This window comes from Ochotona princeps, chromosome 16 (assembly GCF_030435755.1).
Source record: "Ochotona princeps isolate mOchPri1 chromosome 16, mOchPri1.hap1, whole genome shotgun sequence".
In the NCBI taxonomy this organism is placed as follows: domain Eukaryota; kingdom Metazoa; phylum Chordata; class Mammalia; order Lagomorpha; family Ochotonidae; genus Ochotona; species Ochotona princeps.
Genome location: NC_080847.1, coordinates 48235500 through 48255368, shown reverse-complemented (window position 1 = coordinate 48255368; position 19869 = coordinate 48235500). Strand labels below are relative to the sequence as shown.

The 19869-nt window shown below is 48.0% G+C and overlaps 1 protein-coding gene across 3 annotated transcripts in view; it reads right to left on the bottom strand.

The window, feature by feature from the left end:
* The window catches only part of LOC118757710 (zinc finger protein 14 homolog), a 67706-nt gene that overhangs the window by 7117 nt on the left and 40720 nt on the right, over positions 1-19869 (bottom strand). The window contains exons 2-3 of one of the 3 annotated variants that reach the window (XM_058674404.1): positions 9374-9529; positions 4548-4633 (exon numbers count right to left, since the gene is read on the bottom strand). The exons of 1 other annotated variant lie outside the window; for it this stretch is intronic. In XM_058674404.1, coding sequence (XP_058530387.1) covers positions 4548-4556 — 9 coding nt within the window. In that variant the 5' untranslated portion in view covers positions 4557-4633; positions 9374-9529. Of the gene's footprint in view, positions 1-4547; positions 4634-9373; positions 9618-19869 lie in introns of those variants that run through there. One more of the 3 variants, XM_036492738.2, reaches the window with a different exon arrangement.

The following is a 19869-nucleotide window of genomic DNA, read 5'->3' as shown; positions in this document are numbered from 1 at the left end:
GACAGGCGAGCCAGGGCATGTCAGACAAGGCCCAAGAACTAATCTAATCCGCCATTCCTTAAGTCCACACACAAAGACACCAGTTAATACTAAATTACATCTTACATATTTGAAACAGGCGATCGGTCAAGAAGCTTCAGGTTTTCCCTATAAGCAAACAGGATCAAACTCTGTTTTGTCAAATCATAAATCCTCAAAGCTAAAAACAAGAGTCCAAACATGACATCAATAATCCACTTCTGAAAATCGTATATCCTAACTGCATTACTTTCACATTTTACTAAACATTTATTTATTTTTATTACAAAGTCAGATATACAGAGAGGAGAGACAGAGAGGAGGATCTTCCATCCGATGATTCACTCCCCAACTGACTGCAATAGCCAGAGCTCCACAGATTCTAAGCCAAAAGCCAGGAACCTCTTCTCGGTCTCCCACACAGGTGCAGGGTCCCAAGGCTTTGGGCCGTCCTCAATTGCCTTCCCAGGCCACAAGCAGGGAGCTGGATGGGAAGTGGAGCTGCCGGGATTAGAACTGGCGCCCATATGGGATCCCGATGCATTCAAGGCGAAGACTTTATCTGCTAGGCTGCCATGCCAGGCCCTATTTTCCCATTATTTAAAAATCACAATGCTATGGGCCTGGCACGATTGCATAATAGTTAAGTTCCTCACCTTGAATGCCCGGGATCCCAAACGGGCATCAGTTCTAATCCTGGCGGCCCCACTTCCCATCCAGCTCCCTGCTTGTGGCCTGGGAAAGCAATTGAGGACGGCCCAAAGCCTTGGGACCCCTGCATTCTGGGAGATCCAGAATAAACTCCTGGCTTCAGACTGGCTCAGCTCTGGCCATTGCGGCTACTTGGGGAGGCAGAACCAGCGGACGGACGATCTTTTTTTCTGTCTGTCCTTCTTTGTGTATATCTGACTTTCCCATAAAAATAAATAGATCTTTAAAAAAAAAAGTTTTATCTATTTGAAAAGCAGAGTGACAAAAAAGGAGAGGGAGAGAAGTAAAGAGAAAAGGATTTCCCATTCACTTGTTCATGAAATGAACCACAAATGGCCACAACAGCCAAGTCTGGGTCAGGCCAAAGCCAGGACTCAAGGATTTCATCCTGGTCTCCCACACAAGGGAGTCCAAGCACTAAGATCGTCTTCCCTTGTCCTTCCAGGAGCAACACCAGGGTGCTGGAGCAGAGGCAAAGTGGTTAGAATCAGAAGGAGGGCTTCAATACGGATTTGTAGCCTTGCATGTAGCCTTGCATGGTGCCTTCCACTGCACCACAAAGACCATAGGAGATACACTTCAGGGCCCAGTGCTGTGGCCTCGAGGCTAAAGTCCTCACCTTGAACGCACTGGGATGCCAATATGGGTGCCAGTTCTAATCCCAGCAGCCCTGCTTCCCATCCAGCTTCCTGTTTGTGGCCTGGGAAAGCAGTCGAGGACGGCCCAAAGCTTTGGGATCTTGCACCTCTGTGGGAGACCTGGAGGAGGATCCTGGCTCCTGGCTTCAGATCTGTGCCGCATTGGCCATTGCGGTCAGTTGTGGAGTGAATCATCGGACGGAAGATATTTCTGTCTCTCCTCCTCTCTACACATATCTCTGACTTGGGCTAGAAAAAAAAAAAAATACACTACAGAAGAGCATTTCCAGGAAGAACATAAGAGCAGGAGGGGCTCCTATTCCGGGTGATGCTCTGGCGCCTCCCTTGGCAGCAGCAGAGACTGGCCCAACACATGTAGACATTCCTGACATTTTACAATCACATCTGACATACACTGAGACTCTTCCCAGAAGAAAGGGTACTGAACAGCATTATTCGAAGAAAACAGAAGTTCGAACAATACAAAAAATTAATTTAGGGTAAACTTAGAGCTGGGAAGTGAGTAAAGGGGGAGGCAGGAGGTGCTAGTAGCATTCCTTTTTTTTACTTCATTTTTCTTTTTTAAAGATTTATTTTATTTTTATTGGAAAGTCAGTAACACAGGGAGGAGGAGGGACAGAGAGGAAGATATTCCGTCCGATGGTTCACTCCCCAAGTGACCACAATGGCTGGAAATGAGCCAATCCAAAGCCAGGAGCCAGGAGCTCTTCCCACGCGGGTGCAGGGTCCCGAGGCTTTGGGCCGTCCTCAGCTGCTTTCCCAGGCCACAAGCAGGGAGCTGGATGGGAAGTGGAGCTGCCGGGATTAGAATCAGTGACCAGATGGGATCCCGTGTGTGTGCAAGGCAAGGACTTTAACCACTACACTACTGCACCGGGCCCAGCATTCCTTTTTCTGACCTAGAAGCAAAGATGTACTCAATTTTTGAAAATCCATTCAGTTCTACATGTATGGTTTGTATGGTTTTCAACATATAACACACATCTTAGTAAGATATCCAAAACCTTTGTAAAACTGTGATTCATGTAGTGAGGACATAAACGTTTCCTATATAGACCACAGGCCTGCAAAGTAGCATGGTGGCTAAAAGGCCTCACCTTGCACAAATCAGGATCCCATGTGGGCACCGATTCTAATCCCAGCAGCCCCACTTTCCATTCAATTCTTCGCTTGTGTCCTGGCAAAGCAGACGAGGACAGCCCAAAGGATTTGGGACCCTGCACCCACATGGGAGACCTGAAGGAAGCTCCAGGCTTCAGATTGACTCAGTTCCGGCCACTGCAGCCGTTTGGGCAGTCAATCAGCAGATGGAAGATCTTTCTGTCTCTCCTCCTCTCTGTATATCGGACTTTCCAATAGAACTAAGCTTTAATAACCATTGACATGTACGAGAGCCGAACGGGATGTGGGACAGACTGGACTAGTCTGCTACACATACTAGCAAACCAGGGGAGGGGGTGGGCCTGGTGGGGGTTATTGTGGGTCGCTCCGACTAGGCTGCAGCTCCCACTGGTTTATGTGAGGGCCGAGTGTGTGCTGAGCAGAACCAGGCTGGACTGCAACACCCATTGGTTCCAGTGCAAGTCGGGACTGAAAACAGAACCAACCCAGCAATTGCAACCACCAGCTGATCGGGGAGATGGACTGTGCCGGGCCCTGTGCTTGCTAGAACATACAAGAATCTGGTCTGGGAATACCTCAAAGTTTCTTTGGGGATCTCCCCAATCGAAATGCCAGACTCAGAACCCTAGCCAAGAAGACAGAAGAAAGAACAAGTCAATCAACCACCTCAGCTATATGTTGGCAGCGAAATACTGGGCAAATGGAGACTCTACGATGGACTATGTCAACCGGTGGATTCTTCAATGACCTCATCATGCTTGGAGTGGCGAGACTGGCAGCGATTTTTAACTGGTGAACTATTAAAACCACTTAAGCCAGTATCTCAGAGCCTGCCCCACATCCGGGACTTGGGATGGGTGGGAAACTGGGTGGGGCTTCTCCCTCAATATCCCCCTTTACCTCAGATACATGAAGGAAACAATATGGAAATAATAGTCTTACCCACTTCCCTATAGCCCTTGAACCTTTTTACTGTAATTAACTATGTAAAGATTGTCAAAAATATAATTAAAAAAAAAAAAAGAAAAAAAAGTAGACCAAAAAAAATCACTGTATTGAGGGGAATATGCTTTCTTCTTTTTTTTTGTTTAAAGATTTATTTATTTTTATTGTAAAATCAGATATATACATAGAGAGGAGGAGAGACAGGAAGATCTGTCTGATGATTCACTCCCCAAGTAAGTATAACGGCTGGAGCTGAGCCGATTCAAAGCCAGGAGCCAGGAGCTCTTCCAGGTCTCCCATGCCAGTGCAGGGTCCCAAGGCTTTGGGCCATCATCGACTGCTTTTCCAGGCCACAAGCAGGGAGCAGGGCTGCCAGGATTACAACTGGCACATACATGGGATCTGGCATGTTCAAGGCGATGAGTTTTGCTGCTAGGCCACAGCACCAGGCCCATTTGTTTTTGTTTAAGGTTGTGCTTGCTTAATTTGAAAGGCAAAGAGACATAGGAAAAAAGAAGGAACAGATGTCCCACATGCTGCTTCATTCTCCAAATTCCCCCAACTGTCAAGGATGAGTAAGGCGGGAGCCAATAGCCTGAAACGTCATCTCAGTCTCCCATTTAGGAAGCAGACACCCAACCACCTGAGCCATCTCCTGACTCCTAGGGTATACATACACAGGAAGCTGGAATCAGGCCAGCCGGCAGCACCTGAACCCAGGCCCTTCCATACGGGACATGAGCAACCCACATGCCACCTTAGCACCTGAGACAAATACCTGCCCCAAGAGTAAGTATTACAATCAAAAGTTATCCCAACAGAAAACAGTGACCAGCGGGACACTACAAAATGTGAAAAATTCACCAGGCATTTCAATTCTGCCCAAAATAGAAGATTCTGTCATGATGTCAACATTATTAAAAGTATCAAACCACAGAAAGAGAGAACAGGGCTGTGAGTTCCCATGTCTCCAAATGAGAGAAATTATAGCAGGTTCTTGAATGGAGACACCCCAGGAGTTTCAGGGCATACGTATGCTTCTATAGCCTGAGTCACAGGTATTTCACAAACCAGAGAGAAACATTAACTTACATGTGCCATGGTCTCAAAACAGTGAGAACCAGTCAGTCCCTTCCGGGGTTTCTCTTAGCAATCTGCAGGGTCCAGACAAGCCAGACCTGGAAAAAGAAAAAGAAGTCATGAAGGCAGCTGTCCATCAGACTTCCCACACCAACGGACCTAATGCGGTCACACTTTTTTTCCCATTCCTGCTTCCCACCATTCCTCGCTACAATAGCCATATTTTAACCCTAGGCATACATCGTACAGAAAGCCAAACCCTGACGAAATGCACTGGAGCAACAGCCACTTTGGTACAAACGCCCAGACATCTGCAGGAAGACTTCTGACCAGATCTCCATCTGGCCATGCCGATACTGGATGACTCCGATTTGTCTTGATATTGAGTTAAACAGCACTGTCAACCTTCTCTTCCTTCTGACACAACTTCAAAGGGCTGAAAAGGGCCACAACCAAACTAACAGGGCCTCCTCTGCAGTCCTGGGATCCTTCCTAAACTTCTAAAACAAGAAATCATGGGCCCGGCGCGGGGGCCTAGCAGCTAAAGTCCTCGCCTTGAATGCACCAGGATCCCATATGGGCACCGGTTCTAATCCCGGCAGCTCCACTTCCCATCCAGCTTCTTGCTTGTGGCCTGGGAAAGCAGTCGAGGACGGCCCAAAGCCTTGGGACCCTGCACCCACGTGGGAGACCTGGAGGAGGTCCCTGGCTCCTGGCTCCGGATTGGCACAGCATCAGCAATTGCCGTCACTTGGGGAGTGAATCATCGGATGGAAGATCTTCCTCTCTGTCTCTCCTCCTCTCCGTATATCTGACTTTGCAATAAAAACAAATCTTTAAAAACAAAATAATATAAAACACAAAGTCACACAGATAGGACCTGCAGATCCTGCCATGATAGTTAGGCTGCACTAGTCTTTGTCCAGCCATGAAAATTCACCACTCTGGGTTCCTAATCAAGATCTCTCAAACCAAAACATTCTACTATTTTGTCTCTTTTATATCAAAGCCAGGGGATTCATGACCCTGCAGTTAGTCAACTTAGTGAGTTGAGAATTGTTATATGATGTGTGTTTCCCATGTATCTACCAGCTGATCCTCAGTGTTCTGCAATGTATTTCTTCAGCAGCTCAGGATACTGGTACTCAGGGATCAACTCAATGAAGTAGCAGATATTTCCTTTGAAATTGCATTTCTCCAACTAAAAAGTTAATTCCCTTTTATTTTGGTTTTTGCTTTGAAATTTAAGATTTCTGCCTCACTTGAAGGAAACACAAGCATGGAAGAATCACTAGAAAAGAAATAACCAGGGCCTGGCGCTACGGGAGCAGGATGTGAGGCTACAGCCTGCAGCGCCAGCAACCCACGCAGACACCAACCTGAGCTGCAACTGCTCCACTTCTGGTGCAGCTCCCTGCCTACAGCCCACAACGTAAGTAAATGACTTAGGTGCCAGACACCCTGGAACCACGTGGCAGACTTGGAAGAGTCTCTGCATTTTGGCCTGGCCCAGACTTGGCATTTACAGCCAACCGGGGAATGGACCAGCAGTGAAAAAGCTCTGTCTCGGGCCCGGCGGCGTGGCCTAGCAGCTAAAGTCCTCGCCTTGAAAGCCCCGGGATCCCATATGGGCACCGGTTCTAATCCCAGCAGCTCCACTTCCCATCCAGCTCCCTGCTTGTGGCCTGGGAAAGCAGTGGAGGACGGCCCAATGCTTTGGGACCCTGCACCCGCGTGGGAGACCCGGAAGAGGTTCCAGGTTCCCGGCTTCGGATCGGCGTGCACCGGCCCGTTGCGGCTCACTTGGGGAGTGAATCATCGGACGGAAGATCTTCCTCTGTCTCTCCTCCTCTGTGTATATCTGGCTGTAATAAAATGAATAAATATTTAAAAAAAAAAAAAAAGCTCTGTCTCTAATTCTGAGTTCTTGCCTTCAAATAAGTAAATACTTTTTTAAAAAAGAAATAACCAATAAACTATCAAAAATAACTCTCAGAGGGCAGAGAACAGAAGACTTCCTACCACACTGCAGGAATAATTTTAACTATCTACAACTAAAAATGCCTTCGGAAGAACTAAGGAAACAAATGAGAGATCAATCATACCCAGCTGTAGCAAAACACGATGCACACAAGACAGCAAAAAAAGTTTCCCACTACATGCCTCACTGCTCCCCAAATTCCAGTAGCACAGCGTAAGGGATATCATTCACGAGGGGGAAAGAAACAAAGAACTTAGCCTTGGAACCCAAGCGCAGCACTACCATAGGAAAATCCAGCACAAGGAACATCTCCGAGACCCAAGTACATGCCAGTAACCACTTCCGCTCCATCCTACCCCCAAAGCATCACCATGCAGCTTCAAGTGGTGTACACAGCAACCTTCATCCCTTTCCCTACACCACCTCAATGTTAATGTCAGCAGCCCCAGATTCCACACAGTCCTTAAGAGTAAACACGCCCGGCCCTGGTGCAATAGGCTTGTGGCTAAATCCCTGCTTTGCATCCACTAGGATGCCATATGGGTGCCAGTTTTTACCCTGGCTGCTCCACTTCCCTTCCAGCTCCCTGCCTGTGGCCTGGGAAAGCAGTGAAGGACGGCCCAAAGCCTTGAGAGCCTGCACCCGCGTGGGAGACTCAGAAGCACCTCCTGGAGCCTGGTTTCAGATTAGCTCAGCTCTGGCCAAGTGAACCAGCAAATGGAAGATCTTCTTGTCTCTCCTTCTCTGTGTATCTCTGCCTTTCCAATAAAAATAAGTCTTAAAAAAAAAAAAAAAGAGTAAACAAGCCCAAGCAGTGCCTGGTCAGAAATACCGGAGCACACCACCACAATGCAGGCTCTAGGATTGACACGTCCTGCTCCACACCAGCCAGAGGCCCTGGAGCCCAGAGCGAGCAGAGCCACTCGCAGCAGTGAGCTTCCGTCTTCCAGTGTGCCCCCGCTTTTTTTTTATTTTATTTTTGCTGATGTTTACTTAGTTGGGAAAGACACATACCCATGTGGACCACTAATTAGGGTGGGAAGGGTGGAGAAAAAGGGGAAAGTGGAGAAGACCACTGTTGTCATATTTTCTTTTTCTTGTATCTGGGGGAAGGGAAAAGAGAACGGGAGAAGCCGCACATAGCATCTCAACCTATCTCAACCACCCAGTACCCAGGGATGGGGAATGGCCACCCAATGTCATCCCAGGGTCCCCCATGTGGAGCATGCTCCGAGGGTTCTGCTTAAGTGGTTTCGATAATTTTGAAATGCTGTCAATCTTGTTGATCCATGGATGAGGAAATCCTTCCAAGGTTAGTTGGCTGACAGTCCACCTTAGAGTCTCCATTTGCCCAGATATACTGTCAATGCTTGGCTGGAGTAACTGTCCAGCTGGTTCTGCCCTCCTTCCTCTGTTATGGTATCAGATGTCCTCTGCAGGCTCCAACGGACTGTCATATCCTCCATGTGCATTTGGGCATTATGTACACTGCTCTGTTTTTCCACTGAGGCCCAGCTTTGACACATGCACTCTACAGTCAGCCCACCAATCCTGTAATTCCCGCATGGTTGGAGTCCCAACAGTTCATTTGGAGAAATCCCCCCCAAAACCCCATCTGAGGTGATCGTAGCCCCAATTCTAACGTATCCCCAAAGAAATTGTCTAAGATGATTCTAGACCCAACTCTTGCATGTGCTTGCCAATACAGGGTCCAACTCAGTCTGTCACCCACAGCATTCCACACACACACTGGTGCTGGCAGTCGCTGAGCCAGTGCTGCCCCCAGCCCCATCTCTTAGGCAAACCAATGGATGCTGCAGTCCAGCCAAATCCTGCCCACCAATCACTTGGCCTTCATGTATACCAGCAGGAGCTGCAGCCTATCGCGGTGACCCTCAGTAACCCCCACAAGGCCCACCCCCAGCTCTGGTTCCTGTGCATGCCAGCATATGCCCCAGACTGTTCCACTTCCCATTCAGCTCCCGTACACATCAATGGGCCTTGGAGCATATCTCAGCCCAGCCAACCCCACTATCCAGCCCACTCATGTCGGCAGGTGCAACTGCCTGTCCAGCCAGGCCCACCCCCAGCCCTGGTTCCCATCTCACTAGTGGGAGATGCAGCCCATCAGAGAGGTGCCCACAGTTTCCTTACTGGGCCCACCCACTAGTCCCAGATCTTGCAATCTCCAAGTGGTTCTGCAGTCTAACTTGACAGTACTTGTTCCCAGTTCCAGCCCTTGCCAGCTGATGTTGTGGCAAAGCCTAACTAGCCTGCCCTTACATGGCTCTTGTCTACAACAGTGGATAGTCATTTAACCCAGCCTAGCTCATCCCTAACCCAGTTCAAGTGCAGGCCAACATGTGTTATAACCCTGCCCGACCTGGTCTGCCCCTGGTCCCAGTTCTCTTGCTCACCAGCAGCAGTAGCCTAGCAGGGGAGCCCCCAGCCTCCCCCTACCAAGCTCACACTCCGCCCTCCCCCCGCCTGCCCAGCCCAGGGTATCACATGTGCTGCTGGGTGCTGGCCCAGTCTACCATGGTCTGCCTCAACTCAGCATTTGCTGGCAGGTGCTGTAGCCTGGGCAGACCCAGTCTGTTCCCAGTTCCAGCTCCTGCTGGTGGGTGCCAAGCAGCCTATTCAAGCTCAGCAAGCCCCCAGTCCCAGCCTAATGTGAATTGGCTGGTATTATGGCAAAATCTGGCCTGTTCTGTATCCTGCCCCGGTTCTCATAACTGCCAGTGGGTATAATGAACTGGCCCAGCCTGGCCCTCCCCTACACCTGACCCACACGTACGCGGGCAGGTGCTGTACCCTGGCCTGGTCTGGGCTGCTCCTTATCTTGATGAATACTCACCTGCAGGGATTATGTCCTGAGAGGAGTTTCCCAAGCTGCTCTCTCAGGTCTCCTCCTGGTGGCAGATCTTGAACACACCTGTGAAACTGGCATATCATGGGAGCACCAGGTTGAGTTTCAGCTGCTCCAATTTTGATCCAGCTCCCTGTTAATGGCCTGGAAAACCAGCAGAAAACAGAGCAAAGACCTGAGTGCCTGTCCCATGAGAGACCGAAATGAAATCCCTAGCTTAGCCTAGCCATTGTGACTAATGAGGAGTGAACCAACAGGTACAAAATGTCTCTCTCGCCCTAACTCTTTCAAATAAATAAGTCTTTAAAACATGATAATAATCTTGGGAGAATCAAGATGGCGGAATAGGGTAAGGATGGAGAAACATTAGCCAGTGTGAAGCAGAGAGGGCACGTTCCAGGAAATAGGAGAGGACAAAACGACAACAGAGGGGCACCTGGAGACTGAGACACAGGAAAACAGTGAACACAACTGTGTGGTCCTGCAGTGACCGATACACCAATCGCATTCTGCAAGCAGCGATCTGAGCCGCACTGGCAGCCAGAACCCCACCAGCAATAAGGTGAGAAGGGACTTTCACAGGAGGAGCTCAGGAAGTGAACCCAGACAAAGAACTGACCATCCTGTTGGGCAGTTTGATTCGACCAGGAGCAGAGACAGAGCAGCAGGTCCCAGACAGGCGGTGTGGGAACAGGTGAATTTCACAGCCCACTCTGCTCTCCAGAGCCAAATCGAGTGCCATTTTGTATAAGGAGGCAAAGGCTATGGACAGTACTGTACATGCACTGGGCCAGCAGTGAACTCAGTTCTGGCTCAGAACTTGGCATCCTACAGGTTCTACCCAAGACAGGTCCAGGTAGCCCTCAGATGTGATGGCCAGCAGATCAAGAACTCTAGTAGTGGTACAACATATTAACCTTGAAAGTAAATGGATTATCTCAATCAAATGTCAAACGTAGGTTGGATTTAAAAAAACAAAACCCATCTATTTGTTGCCTACAGAAGATACATCTCACCAACAAATATCAGAGGAAACTATATCTCATGGATTTTGACTTTTTACATTTAGTTTCATCTCTTCAAAACACTTCTGATTAACTTTTTCAATGACTCATAGATCATACAGCAGCGTCATTTTCTTCAAGGCTATTCATTTTCTTTTTATTTCCTCAGTGATGCATTAATCATTCAGTAGTATGTTATTATTTAACTTCATGATATTTTTAGTTTCTTCTTATACTCCTGTTGTTGGTTCTGTTTTGTGGCTTTTCATTTAAGGCGATCTATAGCAACTGCGTAATGGAGACTATCATACCCAGATGTGAGGACACAATGCAGTAGACATCTCTACTTCCAGATCAAAGACGGACTCCCAAAGAAACTGTTAACTATATTTTGACAATAGAATGCTGGACACTGCCATTGTCCATGCCCACAATGATATAAAGATGACTATGTATTAAGAACTATACTATAATAATATAAGAGAATGCAGAAGTGGGGGGAGAGGAAACTTGGAGAGGGGGTCAGGGAAATCTCAGGGCCTATGGAACTGTATCATAAAATAATAATAAAAACGGAAAAAAGACAATATTAAATACAGATTATATTCTCCAAAGACACAGACTGACTGAATAGATTAAAAAAGGCTCATCCATATATTACATAGTGGAGATTCATTCCATTTATAAGATTCTACACAGAGTGAAAAAGGATAGAAATATTTCATTCAAATGAAGGCGGAATGAGAACAAGGATTGTTATACTTGTATCAGTTATAATAAACTTTAAATTAAAAAAACAGAAGGGGTTCGGGCCTTGGGATTCGGGGGCAACTGCCGCTCCTCACAGTGTGGTGGCTGTGGGGGTGCCCCTGCCGGGCCGGACCCAATGCTGGGGGCTCACGCCAAAGACACTGCCACAAGGCAGTGAACGAGTCCTCGGCCTCATCCAGGGCGGTCAGTGCACCATGTGGTGCCAGGCTTTGCCTGCTGGCCGCCCGGCCGGGAAGCTCTGGGGTAATGGATGTCTGAATTGCTGCTTAGATAGCTCTAGGGTGACCCCACTGTTTCCTGGGTTCTGAGTCAATCCTAAAGATTCCCAACGCCAGTAACTCTTCTTTTGGAGAACTTCTAATCACTCAATAATGCTGAGCTTTGAACACCTATAATGCAAAAGATAAGCCCCGGATTGTCTAGCAGGATATTTTTTTGCCTGACATGATGTTGGTTCAGGAGACTGGTCACATTAGGCAGGTCCATAATTTTAACTAGCACTCTGGAACCTTATCCTGGGGTGGACTCTGTGCAGGATGTGTGGGCCACACCCTGTAGAAAGTTTGGCCCCACTGGTAAACCTAAATTTTGGGTGGTTATGGACTAAGCTAGGTGTGACCAAGGAGCCTGCCATCAATCACAGGTAAAGGGATCCGCCATAGACTGGACTGGGCAAGGCAGCAGCACCCAAATGTGCATCCTGAATAGGCTGTGGGGTGGGCCGGGCTGCAACATTCACCAGCTCATACAAGGCCAAATGGGAGGCCAGAGTACACCGGGCACTGGCCTAAAAACCAATGGCATGTATGTAAACTGGGTTTGGGAGTGGATCAAGTGGAGGTACTTGGGAAGCTCCCCTGGCGAGTCATAGCTCTCGCTGGTGAACACGCCGTCCAGATCTGGGGGTCGGACAAGCAGGGCATAGTAGCTCCAAAATGTGTAAATTGGTAATGGAACGTAATGTACTGGGCAGGACTGAGCAAACCTTTGTTTACAAGCAAAACTAGAAACCAGCATGGAACACAGGTCATACCAAGCTAGGCTCTTGCACCTAGTGGTCCTCAGAGCAACCACGGGCAGGTGCATGATTTACAGCTAGGAACAAGCCCAATCGGGGAGGTAACGGGACACCCTAACTAGGTTGAGGTTCCCACCAAGGGGCGTATGTGCTAGAATTGGAGCTGCGTTCTATCTAGGAAACAGTTGCAGTCACCCTAGGCACTAGTGTGGGCTGGGATTGGATGCACCAGGCCAGTTCAGACCCCAACACCATCTGGTGTCATGGAGAACCAGAGGGTAGATGTGGGACTGACTAGGCTGGGTCTCACTCCTCTTCTGAGCCATGTGTGAGCTGTATGTGGGTATGGACGAGCCATGGCCGGGCTGAAACATCCAACTACAAGAACCAGAATGGGGTGAAAGCCAGCCAGGAAAAGCCACTGTTCCTGCTAGGACAGGAGGTGAACTGAGTTGGGTTGGCTCAAGGACCCCCTGGCATGCGCAAAATCTGACATTGGGAGGGGTTCTGATGGAGGAGCCTGGGCAACTCCTCTGGCAGGACACAGTCCCTGCAGGTAAGCACAAGAAGCATGATAGGAAACAGTCCAGAATAGGCCATGGAAAGTTTCCCACTGGCACACATTCAGCATGGGTCAGGAGCAGACCAGGCTGAATCAGTCCATATCGCCCACTGGCAAATCCGATCACCATATCAGAGTGTGGGATGAGCCGGGTTTGGTCGCGACAAAACCAGTACACATTATGGAATGCCAGGGCGTGGTTGCCTGTACTGGATATGAATGCAGCACCCAACCAGCACACGTGAGATCCAGGAAGGAAGGGACGGGCAGAACTGGCGGGGGGATTAAGGGGCTGGTTCCCTCGCTGGACAGCTACTCCCACCGGAGAGCTTGGGCTGGGATAGAGACAGACTAGACTATGCAAGGCTACAACACCTGTGCGCTGCATGTGGAATAGATCAGGGAAAAGCCAGGCTGGGCTGATTATTCCTGCTGGTGCAAGCATAAATTAGAGTGGGTGAGGGATGTTTGGGCATAGCCGCAGAAGCTGGCACTGGGGACTAATTCTGTCAAGTCAAACCACAGAACCACCTAAAGAGTGCATAAACCGGGACAGAGAGACCTGGGAGGGAAAAAGTGGGTTCCCCCTTCTTGGGTCACTAGTCCCGTGGGAGGGCATGAAAACTAGGATGGGGGCTGGGATGGCTAGATAGAGAGGCACTCAACAACACCTGTGAGGGCTGGATGGTTGAGTTGGTTAGATAGAACTAAGCTTTAATACCCATTGACAAGTATAAGAGCCAAATGGGATGGGGGACAGACTGGACTAGTCTGCTACACATACTGGCAAACCAGGGGAGGGGGCGGGTCTGGTGTGGGTTATCGTGGGTCGCTCCGACTACGCTGCAGCTCCCACTGGTTAGTGTGAGGGCCGAGTACGTGCTGGGCAGAACCAGACTGGACTGCAACACCCATTGGTTCCAGTGCAAGTCGGGACTGAAAACAGAACCAACCCAGCAATTGCAACCACCAGCTGATCGGGGAGATGGACTGTGCCGGGCCCTGTGCTTGCTATAACATGCAAGAAACTAGTCTGGGAATACCTCAAGGTTTCTTTGGAGATCTCCCCAATCGAACTGCTGGACTCAGAACTCTAATCAAGAAAAGACAGAAGACAGAGCAGATCAATCATTCATCTCAGCTATATGTTGGCAGCGAAAAATGGGGCAAAAAGAGACTTTATGATGGACCATATCAATCAGTGGACGACCTCATCGAGTGAAACTGGCAGCGATTCATAACTGGAGAACTATTAACACCACTCGAGCACATATCTCAGAGCCTGCCCCACATCCGGGACTCGGGGTGGGTGGGAAACCGGGTGGGGCTTCTCCCTCAATATCCCCCTTTACCTCAGATACATGATGGAAACAATATGGACATAATAGTATTACCCACTTCCCTATCCCCCTGAACTTTTTTTTCTTTTTCTTTCTTTAACTGTAATTAACTATGTAAAGATTGTCAACAACAATACAATAAAATAGATTCTAAAAAAAAAAAAAAAAAACCAGAAGGAAACAAAAGATTGTATAATAACAAAATTACATGTTAATGGGATCAATTCAAGGTCATCACATCAAGCGCCCAACACTATAGTACCTAAATCAACAAAACAAATTTTAATTGCTCTAAAAAGACTAACTGTACCACAACAATACGAGACTTCAATATCTCACTTGCAGAAGCAGATAATTGGTAACCGGGCCCAGCGCAGTGGCCTAGTGGCTAAAGCCCTCGCCTTGAATGCACCAGGATCCCATATGGGCACTGGTTCTAATCCTGGAAGCTCTACTGCCCATCCAGCTCCCTGCTTGTAGCCTGGGAAAGCAGTCAAGAACGGCCCAAAGTCTTGGGACCCTGCACCCATGTGGGAGACCTGGAGGAGGTTCCTGGCTCCCAGCTTTGGATAGGCACAGCACCGGCCACTGCAGCCACTTGGGGAGTGAATCATCGGGTGGAAGATCTTCTCTGTCTCTCCTGCTCTCTGTATATCTGACTTTGCAATAAAAATAAAAATAAAATAAGTCTTAAAAAAAAAAGAAATTGATAATCCATACAGAAATCAATTTAAAAGTAAGAGCTACACTACACTCTGGACAAATGACTCCAACAGGCTCCCACAGAACATTTACAGAAAACAAATATATAGAGAAAATTGTACGTGGAACATTCGCTAAGTCAAGTCTTAACACATTTAAGATTGAAATCTTACCAAGCTTCTTGTTTTACAGCTTGTGGTTCAATAACAGAAGAAATTTTGGAAAATTAACTCACATGATTCTGAATAAAAAAAAAGAATTGATGAAGAAATTTAACAATAAACTTAAAAACTTCATGATACAAAAAAGAATGAAAACACAATATACCAGAATCAGTTCTATATGGAAATATAAATCAATAAATACCTAGATGAAAATGATTTCAATTTAATAAACTAACATTACACCCCAAGGAAATAAAACAGGAACAAAACAATTATGAGGAAGAAGGAAATATAGTACAGAAAATAGAATAAAAAAACATAAAAAGATAAATGGAATCAAATTCAGGTTCTTTGTAAACAAAATCACACACTTTTGGCTAGAGTATGAGGAAAAAAGCTACATAAGCAAAATTAGAAGTGAAAATGGAGGTGTCTCGGGCCCGGCGGCATGGCCTAGCAGCTAAAGTCCTCGCCTTGAACGCCCCGGGATCCCATGTGGGTGCCGGTTCTAATCCCAGCAGCTCCACTTCCCATCCAGCTCCCTGCTTGTGGCCTGGGAAAGCAGTCGAGGACGGCCCAATGCATTGGGACACTGCACCCGCGTGGGAGACCTGGAAGAGGTTCCTGGTTCCCGGCTTCGGATCGGCATGCACCGGCCCGTTGTGATCACTTGGGGAGTGAATCATCGGATGGAAGATCTTCCTCTCTGTCTCTCCTCCTCTCTGTATATCTGACTTTGTAATAAAATAAATAAATCTTTAAAAAAAAAAAAAAAAGAAAGAAAATGGAGGTGTCAGCACTGTGGCTCAACAAGCTAATCCTGTACCTGCTACCACTGGTTCATGTCCCAGCTGTTCCGTTTCCCATCCAGCTCCATGCTTATGGCCTGGGAAAGCAGCGGAGGACAGCTCAAGTCCTTAGGCCCCACATAAATGTGGGGACACAGAAGCAGCTCCTGGTTCCAGGCTTCGGCTCATCTCTGGCCATCGTGGCCATGTGCAGAGTGAACCAGAAGATGGAAGAGTTCTGTCTCTCGTCTACATACATCTACCTTTCAAATAAAATGAATACTTAAAAAAATTAAAATGGAGATGTAACTGATACCACAGAAATACAAAGGACGAGAAACTGATACACAACTATGTGCAAGCATACTGGATAATCGGAAAGAAATGAATCACTGAATACAGAAAAAAAACCAGAAAACTTAAACAGATCAATAACAAATGATGAGAATCAATAATTTAAAAGTCTTGGGCCCAGCACCGTGGCCTAGTAGCTAAAGTCCTCACCTAGAATGTGCCAGGATCCCATATGGATGCCGGTTCTAATCCCGGCAGCTCCACTTCCCATCCAGCTCCCTGCTTGTAGCCTGGGAAAGCAGTCGAGGACGGCCCAAAGCCTTGGGACCCTGCACCCGCGTAGGAACCCAGAAGAGGTTCCTGGCTCCCAACTTCGGATCTGCGCAGCACCGGCCGTTGCGGTCACTTGGGGAGTGAATCACTGGACAGAAGATCTTCCTCTCTGTCTCTCCTGCTCTCTGTATATCCGACTTTGTAATGGAAATAAATAAATCTTTAAAAAGTCTCTAAGGGGGACCCGGAATGGTAGCCTAGTGGCTTAAGTCCTCACCTTAAAAACACCAAGATCCCATGAGTGCCGGTTCTAATTCCAGCGGCCCCGCGTTCCACCCAGCTCCCTGCTTGTGGCCTGGGAAAGTACCTGAGGATGGCCCAAAGCCTTCAGACCCTGCACCCATGTGGGAAACACATAGGAGGACACCCTTGGCTCCCAGCTCCTGGCTTCGGATTGGCTTAGCTCCAACTGTTGCAGCCAACTGGGGAGTGAATCATTGGACAGAAGATCTTTCTCTCCATCTCTCCTCTGTATATCTGTTTCTCGATAAAAATTTTAAAATCTTAAAAAAAGAAAAAAAATACTGGAATAATCGGGTATCTAAATGCAGAAAAATGAAACTGGACCCTAATCTTGCACTAGATCAAAAAATCAACTACAGCACTATGAAGACAACCAAGAGTGAAGACAACCTACAAAACACGAGAAAAGGGCCCGGCGGCATGGCCTAGCAGCTAAAGTCCTCGCCTTGGAAGCCCCGGGATCCCATATGGGCGCCGGTTCTAATCCCGGCAGCTCCGCTTCCCATCCAGCTCCCTGCTTGTGGCCTGGGAAGGCAGTCAAGGACGGCCCAATGCATTGGGACACTGCACCCGCGTGGGAGACCTGGAAGAGGTTCCAGGTTCCCGGCTTCGGGTCGGCGCGCACCGGCCCGTTGCGGTCACTTGGGGAGTGAATCATCGGATGGAAGATCTTCCTCTCTGTCTCTCCTCCTCTGTGTATATCTGGCTGTAATAAAATGAATAAATCTTTAAAAAAAAAAAACACGAGAAAGGATTTGCAAACTATACATCTCGTATTAATTGTGAAGGTATTAATGGCTGAAGTATGTAAGAAATGAACATTTTCCAAAAGACACACAAATGACAAATAGGTTTCTGAAAAAATGCTCAGGGCTCGGTGGGATAGCGTAGTGGTTAAAGTCCTCGCCTTGCACGCGCTGGGATCCCTTATGGGAGCCAGTCCTAATCCTGGCAGCTCCACTTCCCATCCAGCTCCCTGCTTGTGGCCTGGGAAATCAGCGGAGGACTTCCCAAAGCCTTGGGACCCTGTACCCATGTGGGAGACCCAAAGAGCTCCTGGCTCCTGGCCTTGGACTGCGGCCACTTGGGGAGTGAACCATCGGATGGAAGATCTTCCTCTCTGTTTCCTCCTCTCTGTATATCTGACTTTCCAATAAAAATTAAAAACTAAAAAAAAAAAAAAATGCCTAACATCATTAGTCATCAAGAATTAAAAAAGGGCCCAGTGGCGTGGCCTAGCAGCTGAAGTCCTCGCCTTGAACGCGCTGGGATCCCATATGGGCGATGGTTCTAATCCCGGCAGTCCTACTTCCCATCCAGCTCCCTGCCTGTGGCCTGGGAAAGCAGTCGAGGATGGCCCAATGCATTGGGACCCTGCACTGCATGGCAGATTCAGAAGCAGCTCCAGACTCCTGTCTTCAGATTGACTCAGCTCTGGCTATTGCAGGGGATGAACCAACCAGTGAACGGAAGATCTCTGTCTCTCCTCTCCGTAAATCTGACTTTCCAAGAAAGAAAAATGAAACCTTTTATGACACCTGGATTCTTTTGGGTTATAAAGTCTACTTTGGGGCTGGGTACCAGAGCCTTAGTGGATGAAGTCCTCGCCTTGAAAGAGCCAGGACCCATTTGGGCACCTGTTTGTGTCCCAGCTGCCACACTTCCATCCGGCTCTCTGCTTGTGGCTTGGGAAAGCAGCAGAGGACAGCCCAAGGCCTTGGGGTTCTTCACCCTCACAGGAGACCCAGGGGAAGCTCCTGGCTTCAGATCGGAGAGCTGTTGCAGCCACTTCGGGAAATAGCTCTTTCTTTCTCTCCTTCTCTTTATATACCTTTCCAATAAAAGCACATAAATCTTTAAAGAAAAAAAAATCTGCACATTCTTACAGTGCGTCATCCTGAAAGTGTGGATGATGGCCACAGCACAGATTAATCAAATCAGTTATCTGCTAAGCATCTTGTTCTTTGATCAACTGTGACAATTTTTTGCTTCTTTATCTGGGAAAGTGGGTGGAGAGAAGGGGAGAGGGTCACTCCCAGCAGCCAAGCCACATCCATACCTAGGGATGAAAAGGGGTCATCTTATCTCATCCTAAGATCCCCCAGGTGGAGAATGTTCTGAGGGTATTGTTTATTAAAAAGGTACTACTTAAAAATAAATACACACGGGCTTGGCAGCGTGGCCTAGTGGCTAAGGTCCTCGCCTTGATCCCATATGGCTGCTGGTTCTAATCCCGGCAGCTCCACTTCCTCTCTATCTCTCCTCCTCTCAGTATACCTGACTTTGTAATAAAAATAAAGTAAATCTTTAAAAAATAAATAAATAAATAAATACACACAACCAAACGAGAGGCAAAGGGAGACTGTGTTGTGGCACAGCAAGCAAAGCCACTGATTTCCCCGAGCTCACACAACTCTTAGAGGCAAACCTGGGATGCAACCATAATTTAGCTCCAGAACCTATAACCATTGCCTCCACACAGCCTCCCCTAAGTATGGTCTGAAACAAACTCATGCTTTCAAACACTTCCAACCACCTGTCAAATTTCTACTAACCGCCTTCCCTTCTAGTAACCCATTTCCCTGTTCCCTCTGCACGGGAAACCCCACCACATTAGGGTGACTCAGGAGACCCTGGGAAGCAGAAGACCCTGTCTGTCACCCCTCAAACCATTTCCTCAAGTTCCCTGCGGCCGAACTCTGAGCACTGCAGAAAGAACCCCTCATGTGCCACTCCATACAAACTGCAAAACCCTCCACACTCCAGCTCTACAATCAGCCGCTTCACGAGGTCCACATGATTACAAAGAGACAGTTGGCAGGAGTTAGTGTCAACTATTCCCATAACGGCTAGCGAGGGTGGGTAGAATCTCTACCCTCATCATCCCACCATTCACTGCGCGGCGAGGAAAACGATGGCTACAGGGTTCAGGTGTAAACCCTAATTGAACCAGCCTGTTTAGGGGAGACGTCCTTTCAGAGGAATGGGCTCCAGGTGAAGGATGTGAAGGAACTCCCTAGAGCAGCAGGGATCTGCAATGGACCGTGATGAGCCTGAGCACGAGGGTGCCTTCGCAACTGGTATCCTCAGCAATGACATGGAAAACAGCAGGGCGAAACCCTAACACGGAAACAGGCACTCAAGGCATTTCACAACGGCTTGCGGACCTCGCGCACGAATGCACGAACTACACTTAACGCTGCAGCTGGCTTCTCTGTCTCTTCACTCGCAGCCTCATCACTCCAGCGCACTGCGATTGATTTTT